Source organism: Papilio machaon, chromosome 15 (genome assembly GCF_912999745.1).
Source record: "Papilio machaon chromosome 15, ilPapMach1.1, whole genome shotgun sequence".
NCBI lineage: Eukaryota > Metazoa > Arthropoda > Insecta > Lepidoptera > Papilionidae > Papilio > Papilio machaon.
The window spans coordinates 6,525,492-6,539,164 of NC_060000.1; the positions used below are offsets into that span (position 1 = coordinate 6,525,492).

Sequence of the window (13,673 nt, forward strand, 5' to 3'; positions counted from 1 at the left end):
TTGACTGATAAGGTAAATAAATAAAAAAAACTTATTGAAAATAAAGCATAATATAATTTTTATTATGAAACTTCCAGTCAATAACACTGAACCATTTCATAAAACACCAATGTTTCTATGATTTAATACAAGAATTGTTTTAATCGACCTCAACGTGCGCAGTATTTGTGGGCTCTTTATAATTTACACAGCCTTTTACAATAAATTACTATGTTGTTATAAAACTGATCAATGGAGCTAAAGATAATGGACACCAATACCTTGTGTCGCTTTATACCCAATCTATTTACAAATTCATTATTAGGCAGTGATCCTATTTATATTTATTACATTGAAAATTTTATTTACAGTCTTACCATTGCAAAACTATAGACATATAACAAAAACACCATTTACCAAGCGTCAAGTTCTAAAGTGATAACAAATATCTAATATTCCACACAAAACGAAAAAAAAAAAACTATTGGAGTCGATTTGCGTACTTAGCTATTAACAATTAGTATAACAGGTTTATATGCTAGATGGCAAGCAGCATTTTTCGTCCATTTTAAATATAAGTGGCATAGACAGAAACAAGACGAAAAATAATGCACGCCTCTCTCAACCATATTGTACGCTACACTAAAAATAATAGTCGCAAACCAAATGTTCTAATTAAGAACAAAAAACACCTTTATTTGATATTTAACAGAACAAAATTCTTAAGGCAAATATTTTCACATCACATTATAAAAACCGTTCAATATAGTGAGAATGGGACCACTGCCTTAGAGTGCGTTCGTTCAGTAAAAAAATATATAAAAGACGTGTCGTGGTACGACGTGACGTGACGTGACGTGACGTGACGGGTGATCATTCCCACTCGGTGGTGGCGGGCGGTTTGGGTGTGAGGTCGTACAGAACACGAGAGATGCCCGGCACGCTCATCAACTCCTTGCGCATTCTGTCTACAACCTGATACCAAGAAACAAATACATAATTTTAATAAATAATTACAATTTTTAATTCCACATTGGTATAAAGGTGTATATGGCGTTACAAGTTAACCAAGTTGTAGATGGCGCTGTGAGTTTACTAAGTTGTAGATGGCGCTGCAAGTTAACGAAGTTGTAGAGGGCGCTGTGAGTTAGCAATGTTGTCGAGGGTTTTTAGTGTTAGCAAAGTTGTCGAGGGTTTTTAGTGTTAGCAAAGTTGTCGAGGGTTTTTAGTGTTAGCAAAGTTGTTGAGGGTTTTTAGTGTTAGCAAAGTTGTCAAGGGTTTTTAGTGTTAGCAAAGTTGTCGAGGGTTTTTAGTGTTAGCAAAGTTGTCGAGGGTTTTTAGTGTTAGCAAAGTTGTCGAGGGTTTTTAGTGTTAGCAAAGTTGTCGAGGGTTTTTAGTGTTAGCAAAGTTGTCAAGGGTTTTTAGTGTTAGCAAAGTTGTCGAGGGTTTTTAGTGTTAGCAAAGTTGTCAAGGGTTTTTAGTGTTAGCAAAGTTGTCGAGGGTTTTTAGTGTTAGCAAAGTTGTCGAGGGTTTTTAGTGTTAGCAAAGTTGTCGAGGGTTTTTAGTGTTAGCAAAGTTGTCGAGGGTTTTTAGTGTTAGTGAAGTTGTCGTGGGTTTTTAGAATTAGTGAAGTTGTCGAGGGCACTGTGTGTTGATGTAAGTGGTGTTTACTCACGTCTTGCGGCATGGCGTCGGATCCGGGCAGCGCGGCGACGCCCGTCATGAAGTCCCCGGTGAGGAAGGGGCGCAACACGAGCGAGCGCTGGCAGGAGGGCGCGCGCAGCGCAGCATCACGGTCCAGGTGCACTGGCAGCAGCACCACCGGCATCTGCGCTATACGTCCCGCGCATCCACTGGACGTCAACACCTGCGTATACGTACATATAAGCGATCAGAGAAAAAGTTTATCCATTTACACAAATAAAAATTAATAATTATACTAAAAGTGTAATAAAAATTTTCATTTCAACTATATCTAATATAAAAAATTCTCGTGTCACAGTTTTCGTTCCCGTACTCCTCCGAAACGGCTTGACCGATTCTCATGAAATTTTGTGAGCATATTCAGTAGGTCTGAGAATCGGACAACATCTATTTTACATTTTTTTTTTAACTGCGCGCGGACGGAGTCGCGGGCGACAGCTAGTCTACTATACAGACATATATGTATATAGGTTTTATATAAAAATCGAAGTTATAGAGACCTGTGTGGCGAGGTCGTCGGCCTGACGCAGTGTTGAGATGACGTGCTGAGTGAGGAAGGTGGGAGTGATGTCAGTCACCTGCTCCTTTATTATACCACCAAACGCGTAACAAACCCTGCGATACAAAAACAGAATATCGTTGTTTTACTAGCGCTTTACAATGATCCCATATCATATGTGATAATATGGTCAAATAAAGGTATCGCTAGTTTCTTTCTATTCTTCAAAGGCATCATACTTAGATGTAAACACTAACAGCAAAGTATTCCACTCTTTTGTTGTACGCAATAACAGATTTACCTCTAATGGGCGAGATGTCTAAAACGCCCTCTTTTTTACCATACATTGTGTGGGAGAAAAACAGATTTACATGAGATTGTGTAATTCGTAGACCTGTGAAGTCTCTCTGTCTAAGTGTGTCAAACTTATTTATTTCACCGCCCCCTTTGAAAATCAATTATATTTCAGAGCGCCCCTAATTTTTATTCAACCCTAAAACTTAAAAACCACAATTTAATTAGCATCTTATCGCCCCCTCCTAGGTTTCAAACGCCTCCAAGGGGGCGTTATCTCCCCCACTTTGGGAAACACTGGTCTATGTCAATGGGCGGTTGTCTAACAGTGGCTGTACTTATAATGAAAGATGATTCAAATTTAATAGTTTTAAGGTAATATATTGAATACTGTACCTGTTCACATTATGACAGACACGCGGTATGATGCGTGCGAGGTACTGCATGTCCTGCCAGTCTGGTGGATAGCGCTCCGTTGACAATGCCACCACATAGCTGTATGTGCGCGCGTCACCTGCACCCATGTGTCATTGTTATTTAAATTATATATTTTAATGTATACATTATTATAATGAAATAATATATCGACGCTGGAAAGCGTAAACGCTGTAACCCCGAAAGTATGAACTTTACAGGAGAGCCAAAAAATGATAACTCGTGAGCTGATACACCTACAAGCATGCGGTATTTAGCAATGTTGTGTAGTTTGTGCTAACTTATAATAAAATCATTATCCTTTGATAATGGTTGAAATTATTAACGTGTGAAAAACATATTCGCGATTTCAAGGGTTACATCGTTAATGCTTTCCAGCGTCGATATATAGATATTGGTTCCTAATTATAATTTTCTAACAGATGACGTTTGTATAAATACAATAAAATTGTAATGTAATTAAATTCATATTTTTTATAAGAATAAAAAAAAGATTTTATATGATATAAAATACATCTAGAAATAACATTAAAATGATTCTGCCAAAGCCTAAATTGGAAAGAATGGTTTCTAAGTAAATGATTTTTTTTAATTTAAATTTAAAAATAATATTTGGTCCTGCAGTCAAATTATTTTTAAATAGTTTTATAGGACGTAATTGTATTCATTTATTTGAACATTTTGCCTTTTCCAATGTTAACACTTATAAATAAATAAGTGTACCACAAAACTGTAAACTATATGAGATAGTATAGGGCTCTCTTGGCTTGCATTGATTATCTTTTTAATTATTTTTTTATATAAGAAAAGGGGACAAACAAACAGCGGGAACACCAAGGTGTTAACAGCTGCAATACCAGAGGAATTGCAGATGGTGATCGCTTCTTGAAAGACCCTAAGACCCTTGATGTTTATGATGAAATACCTTGTACTCCTACGGAGCGTACAGGCAGCAGTGTGGCTGCTACAGGTGACTTGGATGAGATACGTTTCAGCTCCGCCTGCTCAGCTGGAGTGGTGGCACCAGCAACACGACCCAGCAATGCGTGCGACTTCACGCACATGGACGCGTACTCCACCATTATCTTCACTATTACCTAACAAAATATACACATTGTGAACACTATTATTTCAACTATTGACGGGATGATGTTCATATAAACAAAAAAGTAATGATATTGAATGTGGATGGCTATAAAGGTAGAGGAAGACCAAAGAAAGTATGGATGGATTGTGTGAAAGAGGATATGAGTAAGAAGGGGGTAAATTCAGATATGACAGAGATGTATGGAGGAGTAGTACATACTGTGCCGACCCTCTATAGGGATAATGGCAGGTTAATGATGATTGACAATGTAATGGAATTCTTGTAATTGACTCTATATAACATTCATGGTAATACTCTACTATTCTAATTTAGTTAAATTATATTTGTTTTATTTTTGAAAATATTAAAAAAACCTATATACATAAAAATACTGCAATAAAGAACTATATTATAGTACAAAATTATAGTTGACACTTGTGGCTGTACGAGTATGTTATTTTTGCCTTTTCTATCAAAGTCAAACAAGTTTGACAGGTGACATATAGATGGCGGTGAGTACCTGTGTCTCAGAGAAGTCGCGCTCTGCGTAGGGCTCCTCCTGGCAGAGCACGCGCACAGCCAGCCCCGGCCCAGGGAACGGGTGCCGCTCCACCAGCGCACTAGGCAGGCCAAGCTCTGCACCCAGAGCTCGCACCTTCAATATACACATGATTTTTAGAAAAATTAAGAAAAAAATTTGCTTTTTTTATTAATTTTTTTTTAATTTCTCTACGTTTACGCAAATTTTTTAAAGATCTATTTACCTCATCCTTATGAAAGTCCCTGAGGGGTTCAACAACGCGTCCTCGTTGCCGCAGCACGCGCACCAGCTCGGTATCGTTGTGATGAGTCTTGATGGTGGCCGCATTACCGGAGCACAACGCGGACGCAGACTCAATCAGGTCCGGTCGCAGCGTACCCTGACCGAGTAGCACTTGGTCCTCTCTGAACAAGACAATAGACAAGGTAATTAGCAAAAGGTGACTTCGTAAACTACCACATTATTAAGCAAATAAGCATCATATTTTACTATTTCATGCAAGAAAATTAAAAATCTTCATGTAGTTACGTTAATTAATTTTAAAAATTATTAAAAAACTACGTCAATTTGTAAAAAATAAAATAATTAGATTTCTAGAGATTAGTAATCTATGGTTAAGTTAGAATGTCTGAGCTGAGGTATGTTGTGTACATACTGCAGGTCTAGGTCTCGTACTGCCTGCTCTGCGACACGTATGAAAACATCGCCTATAATCTTGCGCTTGTCCTCAGGCGAGGTGGTGTGACAGAGCAGAGGAGTGTGTCGAGCTCGTCCTCCAGCATCACGTACACTAGTGCTGCCTTGACGGAACTACAACATACAAATAATAGTATATTTAATTACGAGTAAGGAAAGTCTGTAATTGAAAAGAGTTCCGACAAATGTCTACTGTTCACAGTCGGAACAAGTTGCAATGACGAATACGAAAAAATAAAGCAATATAATAGAATACTTTTTTTTTGAAAATGGCGCCAACCGTAAAAGAATATAAGCTGAGATTTTTTTTTTGTTTTCTTCACCCATTCTGGGTAGGCAAAGGGAACTATGCCCATACAGTCAAGTCTTCAGTAGATTTTTTTTATTGATATGAAATCTAACCTAACTCATTAAATCAAATCATTAATTCTGATATTGAAACAAATTAATAATTTCTTTTCAGAAACATTTGCATGAATCATAAAAACTTCTATTAATTTTTTTTTGTAAAAACTTCGTGGTTGTTTTTTTTTTCTTTTTACCCCACTTTTTGACCAACTGTATTAAAAATATATATTCGACAAATATCTCGCGGCAGTCGGAAGATATATGAACAATGTCATCTTGACAGTGTCATATTTTGTCCAACGATGCACAATTTTCATACCTGATGTGCAGCATTAATGACATGTAGACGTACACCAAGCTCCCGCAGTGATCTCTCCACTTTCACACTCTCGTTCTTACGCATGAATCCTATCATAAAAACATTTTCAATTCAAATATATTCATAGATTTTTTCCCATTGGACCAATCTATCTACCAATCGATAGGTCCAATGGGAATATTTTTGGATTGCCAATTGACTCCAAAAAAAAATATCTATTGAGCCGCTGAAACGTTAAGTCGGCTTAACAAGAAACATTTGTATCCATATGTTTTCATGCAGTAATATTTTTTATGTTAACTAATGTTAGTAAATTTTTTATATCATAAAAATACAAATGAGTAAAGCTTCTTTTTTCTATATATTGTAACATTTAAAAAATATATTACCATTGTCAATATGAAGAGCTATAACTTGATCCTCGCGTAGTGCTGTTCTAAGCAGAGCTGCGCACACTGTGGAGTCCACACCACCGCTTACCAACACCTAAAGTAATAAAAAAAACTATATTTTTAGAAATAAAAGTTATAAAAGCCCTTTTTTCAAATCACTTAACGACTATGAGTACAGCAGTTGAGTATTGAGTAGTCTTTACAGGATATATTTACTGCCTAGCGCCTGTGACTTCGTAAGCGCAGAATTGAGAAAAAAATTGCCTATAACATGCCCGCGTGCTTCAGCTACCTTCACATACAAGTCTGATCAAAATAGATCTAGCCATTCCAGAGATTACCCGGAACAAACACTGTCTTGTTATACAAACAAAAATTAAAAAAATCCCTTTTTCATTATTTTTCTGGATATTACATAAAAACAATCCAAAATCTATATATATAAAAGAAAGTCGTGTTAGTTACACTATTTATAACTCAACATCGGTCGAACTGATTTAGCTGAAAATTGATGGGGAGATAGCTTAGAACTAGGAGACGGACATAGGAACTTTTTTATCTTGTGTGCATTTTTTTTATTCCGCGCGGACGGAGTCGCGGCTAAAAGCTAGTTATTAATATGTATTATACTTACGAGTACTTTTTGATCACCGACAGTGTCCCGTATGTATTGTACGCAGGCCTCGCGGCGCGAACGCAACGTGAAAGTGCGCGTCAGACCTGCGATGTCAAACAAAAAGTTTGACAACATCTGCTTACCCTTCGGTGTTAGATCCACCTGAAATAACAACATTATTAACTTCTTAACAAGTATATACTAATTTAATTTTAAGAAAGAAAGAAATTCATTTATACACAGATACAAAAGAAAAAAAATCACAGCACATATTTATAAAAATAACTAGCTGTCGCCCGCGACTCCATCCGCGCGCAGTTAAAAAAAAAAAACTAAATTTGAGATTTAAACTATCCTATCTCTCAAGTTGGATCGAACTGCACATGGTGTACGAATTTTATTATATTCGGTTAAGTGGTTTAGGAGTCCATTGAGGACAAACATTGTGACACGAGATTTATATATATTAAGATTTAAGAGAAATGTGGTAAAAGGTGACCAACTCTGCGTATACAGAGATGGCCTAAACAGTCCCTGCGCTGGTTTACAGTTGGCTCTTTTGCATCCACCTGAATAATTGCATAACATGAAAGGAACTCAGTCTATTATATTATATAACATCCACTTCAATGACCATACAAAAGAACCTACAAATTACATGTAAAAGAAAATAAAAAAAGGTAATCCAACATGACAAATACACATTAAGAACAAGTAAAATTTTAATGACAAAATGAAAAAAATAATCTTATTAATATTATAAATGAGAATGTTTAGATGTATGGATGGATATTTGTTACAAGGTATTTCCAGAACGGCTGCATGGATCTAGATGAAATTTGATATAGATGTAGAACACAGTCTGGAAGAACACATAGGCTACTAGTTAAGTTTTTTTAATTCCGCACGGACAAAATTGCGGGCGACAGCTAGTAAAGTGTAAAAAAAAACTTAAACATATAAAAATCTTTTCATAGTGTATAAATGAAACTGTCTATTAAATGCTATCCGATTGCTAAAGTATAATTTAAGATACTAGCACAAAAATCTGCTCGATAGAGAGTTTAGGCTACAAAAATTTGTTTTATTTAATTCCTGGAATCATAAACAATTTGAGTTTCTAGTAAAAAAAAACTAACTTCAGACACAGATATTCCGATCACTTTACGATAAACATCCTCTCTTTATGTGGTCAGCCGTAAGAGAACTCTTTTAGAGTCAAACTCAATACGTCACCGCATTTCTAATGTAATGTTACAAAAATTATATTGTGTACAAAGCTTAAATAAATAAATAAAATAAATTCACTGCAAAACCGTCTCACAATAGAGATTTAAAAAGAAAGTATATGTATAAAATTACCTCAGGATGAAACTGCACTCCATACAAACGCATCTGTTCATTGTATATAGCAGCAATAAGATGGTTGCTGGACTGAGCTCCAACACGGAACCTCTCACCCACTTTCTGCACAGAGTCCCCGTGAGTTAGAAGCACTGGCTGCAGTTTCTCCAAACGACTGGAATTGGGCAAAAAAGTTAACATTTGAAAAAAAAATCATTAAAAAAACATAAGCCATATATTCACTATGGTACCGACCAGTCTGGATAAAAAAAATCAACTCACAAAAACAAAAAACATTTTTCTGTCTATCTGTCGGTAAGATGCTGTCTGTATGAATATTCATATGCACCATAGACAATACTAAATGTCATAATTTTACTATTAATAAAAAAGAAAAAGTTTACATAGATGAATGGATCAAATGGATGGAAAAGGGATCTCGCTGAAATGTGGCATTGATGTAGGGCAGTCTAAAAGATTTTTTTTTTAATTCTTCGCTGACAGAGTCATGGGCGACAACTAAATTATAACTAAATTTAACACGAAAAAAAAATCAGTCATAAAACATTTCATTTACTTCACATTTCCTGTCAAAAAATACAAAGAAAATATACATCCATAGTAAAATGTGGTAACAACTTACTTGAACAATGGGCATGTGGTCTCAACTTCGACTTCATACTGTCCGTCCTCGCGAGCCTCCTTCCGCAGCACTGAGCCACCAAACTCTTTGTTCAACATCTGCATACCGTAGCATATACCTGCACAAACACAATCAAAATCTTAAATATACATTAATAAAAATCAATGTATGTTTGTACTCTTATAAACTAGAAACAATATTGTAAATTACAGAGGTTTATGTCTTAAAATGAGGAGGTTTCTTAGAAAGTGATGAGCCTGCCGATCAATTAGCCTAATAGGATTTTTTTCCTATTGGACACATTTAGTCCATAGAGTAAAAAATATTACCATTGGTCCATTCGATTCTATGAATTCTATGGATTGGTAGGTTAATCGGCCCAACAGGAAATACCCTAAAATATCTTGAAAATAATTTTTTTTTTAATTTTTTAATTGGTTTACTATTAACTAAGCTTTACAGTTTCACAAGTTAAAAGTTGAAAATATTTTTTGTTATTATGTTTTAACTAAGTTGGTGCAAAAAGAAGGAGAATTTAAAAATCTAATAACATGAAAATAACCCTATGACAATTTTTTTTTAAATTGTGCATAGGATATAATTTGTAATATTTACCTAGTACAGGTAGCCCTATCTTGAATATATCCGCATCGTATCTGGGCGCATCCTCGGCATACACAGAGTTGGGTCCTCCAGAGATGATGATCGCGCGATAGCCAGCCTCCTTGAGATGGTACGCCGGAGTGTCCAACGGTAATATATCCGATTCCACACATAACTCACGCACTCGACGATCTATCACCTGGGAAATTTAAATCATATAAAGTATAATTAATTTCAATTGATTGCAGAAATTATATAAACAGACTGACAAATTTCATACATATTCTGTAGCCATAACAAGTGTGGCTTATTTATCTATATCTATAAAAGAAAGTCGTGTTAGTTACACTATTTATAACTCAAGAACGGCTGAATCGATTTGACTGAAAATTGGTGGGCAGGTAGCTTAGAACCAGGAAACGGACATAGGATAATTTTTGCCCCTTTTTCTATTTTTTATTCCGCGCAGACGAAGTCGCGGGTAAAAGCTAGTATGAGAATAAATATTACAACAAAAATATCAATTTTAATAACTAATGTTCAATTTATAGAAAACAATTCATGTTGTGGAATAAAGGGTCATTAGACTAAGTTCCCAGGAATGTTTGTAACAAGGTTAGCCTTACCTGAATATAAACATTACACCCTAACAAACTTCACCAACTGTGTAAACAAGGGCCGATTGTTGACCAAAGAATAAAAAAATATACATACATATTTATAACCTCCTTCTTTTTGAAGTTGTTTTAAAATAAAGTAACCATTCCGCTTTGAAAAAAAAAGCAGTGATAACATATTTTTCAACATATTTCCTTGTTGGAAATATTGATAAATATCTGCTTTAACTTCCTTGTTTTTAAAATAATAATAAAGAAATAATAATCAAGTACATTAAAAAATATGTTGCATATTAGTCTTATCACTTTATAACTTATATTTGTTTTTTTTTCATACATACACAAAGGAGACATATATATATTTAAAAAAAGTGTTGATATGCATGTACCTTCCCATACTGAGAGCCGGCATCCAATATGGCGACTTTGTCTCTACCATGCGTAGACCCATTGGTACCGCGGTACTGACCCTCGGCGCTAGCTGTGTGCATCTCGCCGACTCGCCCGCAACACTGTTCATCACAAAACAAATATATTAGTAATACATAATCTAGTCGGATTAGGGTCACAACACAACTATCTTGAATTTAAAGTTTGAAATCAACGCGGCCAGTCCAATTCATTTAAGTAATCAACTTGTCACAAAATTTTAACTTTAACAAAGCTTTGCAATATTTTAACAAAAAGCTTCTTTGTATTAGAGTATTCTTAGAAGGTATGAGTAATGAGGTGTTACCAACTGATTGTAAATTCTGTTAGTTTACAATCTAACTAAAACATAGTATTAATTATTACTATTGGTCCATTCCAGCTTTCGACCGAAATATTAATTTTTAGAGATTTATGATAATATTAAATATATAGATTAGGGATTGTGAACCTTCATTTACATACCATTTTGCTAAAGAAATCATAATGAATTCATAGATGTGCCATTAAGTAATGTTGACTTTGTGATTATTGAGATCATTGCCATAGGTATCTCTAATTCGCTCCTCTTATGTTACCTACTTCACACTTTTTTTGTAGTGCATAATGAATTTTTGTGGTCAGTGACATGCTCAAAATATCATTGAATAGCCATCTATGGCCTAGCCTATGTTGCTCAGAGATGAAAGAAATCGTCGAGTACTTGTTGAGTTTATTTGTTACAAAAATCTTATATATAAAAATTCTCATGTCACGGGGTTCGAACTTGAACTCCTCCGAAACGGCTTGACCGATTCTCATGAAAAATTGTGAGCATATTCAGTAGGTCTGAGAATCGGCCAACATCTATTTTTCATAACCCCCCCTCCCATTTAGTTTTTCATTTTTTTTTACTGCGCGCGGACGGAGTCGCTGGCGACAGATACATGTGTAGATTTCTTAATACCTACACAATTAAAACTGGACTGAATTGCAAATTTTTTTCAAGTATAAGTATAATAAAAAGCATTGGAAAAAGATTTTAAATATTGTGCTATACACAGCAATATCAGCGACCATACAATCATATACTATATAAAGCACATAAAATGTATTAGCATTGTTTTGTATCATAATAGTATTAAAGTGAAATCCCTTAGTCATACAAGAGCTGTATAAAAATAGTTGAGGCAATTACTCAATCATTTAATCCTACAACAATATGCACATTTCTAAATCTTCTGCATGCAACTATGATAACTTCAAACAAGACTAATAAAATTAAATATTACTCATATTTTTTTTTATATTTCATCCCATTAAATATAATAATAAGGTTTAAATAACTTTAATTTAATAATAATATATATATTGAAAATATTTTTTAATTTCTTTTTATAATTAATTAAAAACATAAATTGTTATATTTAAATTAGGTTTCTTTAAAAATGATATTTATAAAGCAACTAACAAATTTAAACCCAACTATAAAGAAATTAAAGTATGAATTACATTAGCAATAATTTTACATATACAATATGAATATTTATTCCATATGTAACCAGCAAACTCAACATACCTTACTGAAGATATTTTTAAAAATATACATCACAACATTCAAAACACAATAAAAAGCACATAAGATGCATTGAACAAGGATATAATGACATTTTGCACTGACACACTATTATTTTACAAAATGACAGAATACACAACTTTCACACAACACAAACAAATGCAGAAAAAATATTCCCTTTATTAAAAATCATGTATAAAGGAAGACAAGTGTTGTTCACACTGAAGACTGCAGTATGGTTATTTATAGAAAGCATCCCAAATGAATGAAGCATGCACAAGTGTATTGTCAAACATTGGACAAACATTTCTGATAGTTGGTGCAATGGAAGACCAATGTTGTTGTTTTTTGTATGGTCATTGTATAACCTTTTCATTCTTAATGTAATTTGTTAAATTAAAAAACTGGTTAACTTATGATATTATTCCAATTAGAATATTTTAAACATAATATATTTTATATTTATAACATGAATTTCAATTTAAATTTATTTTAAATTTTAATTTTCATTAAAATAAAAAATTTAAATTTAATTAAGCCTACATACCTTATTAGATAAATGTTAGAAGTCAACTGAAATCTAACAGACTATCAAATTTGACCTTTTAACACTTTATCAAATTAATATCAAGAAAGGTTAGAAAAATATACTTATCAGTATACATTAGGTCACTTGTCCATAAGCAAATAAACCTAGAAAATGATGTAATCCAACCATATTGATTTCAGGGTGACGTTTAAAAATTAAATAAACCGCGAAAGCTAGCAAGATGATTAACAAAATTGTAACAAAGACCTTTCAAATACCAACCTTTTTCAAAATACAAAACATTACAATTCTATATTGAGAAAAACCGAATTGTAATTCATCTTGTACAAAATGAATAGATATTGGAGATGAAAAGATATCTTAACAGATAACACCGAGATAAATCTGAGCATTCTTCCAGACATTCTTAAAAGAAATGTTACGAAGACCGGGCGATACCGCGTTGTGATCTCAACAATATACACATGAAACGTCAGCATGGACGATCAACCGTAAGTTTACTACAATAAAAAGGAAATAATTTCTGCTTTTGCTAATATCTAAAATGCACGTAATGCAATCCAAATTGCAAGTAAAACCGGGGTTTGACATTACTTACATTCTGGGTCATGATGAGGGAAAAACTTTTGTATACCTAATAACACTTACCACCACTAGAATATAGCAAATATTTGTAAAATAATTTCTCACCTAAACTTGAATATTCTAGATTTCAAAAGCAATTATTCATTAAAAACACGAAAAAATGTGATTCTCCATTCAGCACTACGAATACAAAATTTTAGTACTAAAAAAGACCGCCAGGTGGCGCTCGAATAGGATTTGTCAATGCGTTCAGTTACATTTCAATTATGAAAAGAAAGTAAAATATCAATAAATATTTGATTTTGCTTAATCAAATTATAAAGTAGCCAGAAACGCATTAAAACATTATATTTATAGATATCTAAAGATAAGATATCATTAACAACATAGTGTATCGTAAAAATAGGAGATATATCGTATGTCGGGCATGGTTTCTA

General features: G+C 33.9%; 1 protein-coding gene across 2 annotated transcripts; it reads right to left on the reverse strand.

Moving 5' to 3' along the window:
* Positions 1-115: 115 nt before the first annotated feature.
* Positions 116-13,449, reverse strand: LOC106711299 (GMP synthase [glutamine-hydrolyzing]). Of its 2 annotated transcripts, none has more exons than XM_045681326.1 (16): positions 13,342-13,449; positions 10,507-10,629; positions 9,513-9,699; positions 8,898-9,015; positions 8,273-8,429; positions 6,929-7,072; positions 6,292-6,388; positions 5,903-5,991; positions 5,195-5,349; positions 4,763-4,943; positions 4,519-4,653; positions 3,837-4,008; positions 2,873-2,990; positions 2,184-2,298; positions 1,655-1,846; positions 116-954 (listed from the first exon to the last, which is right to left on the reverse strand). In XM_045681326.1, exons 2-16 carry the CDS (start codon positions 10,606-10,608, stop codon positions 853-855), a joined length of 2,064 nt encoding a protein of 687 aa, XP_045537282.1. In that variant the 5' UTR covers positions 10,609-10,629; positions 13,342-13,449; the 3' UTR covers positions 116-852. The 2 variants fall into 2 exon arrangements, with proteins under 2 accessions (XP_045537282.1, XP_045537283.1); XM_045681327.1 differs by lacking the exon at positions 13,342-13,449 and adding an exon at positions 12,649-12,680.
* Between the last annotated feature and the right edge of the window lie 224 nt (positions 13,450-13,673).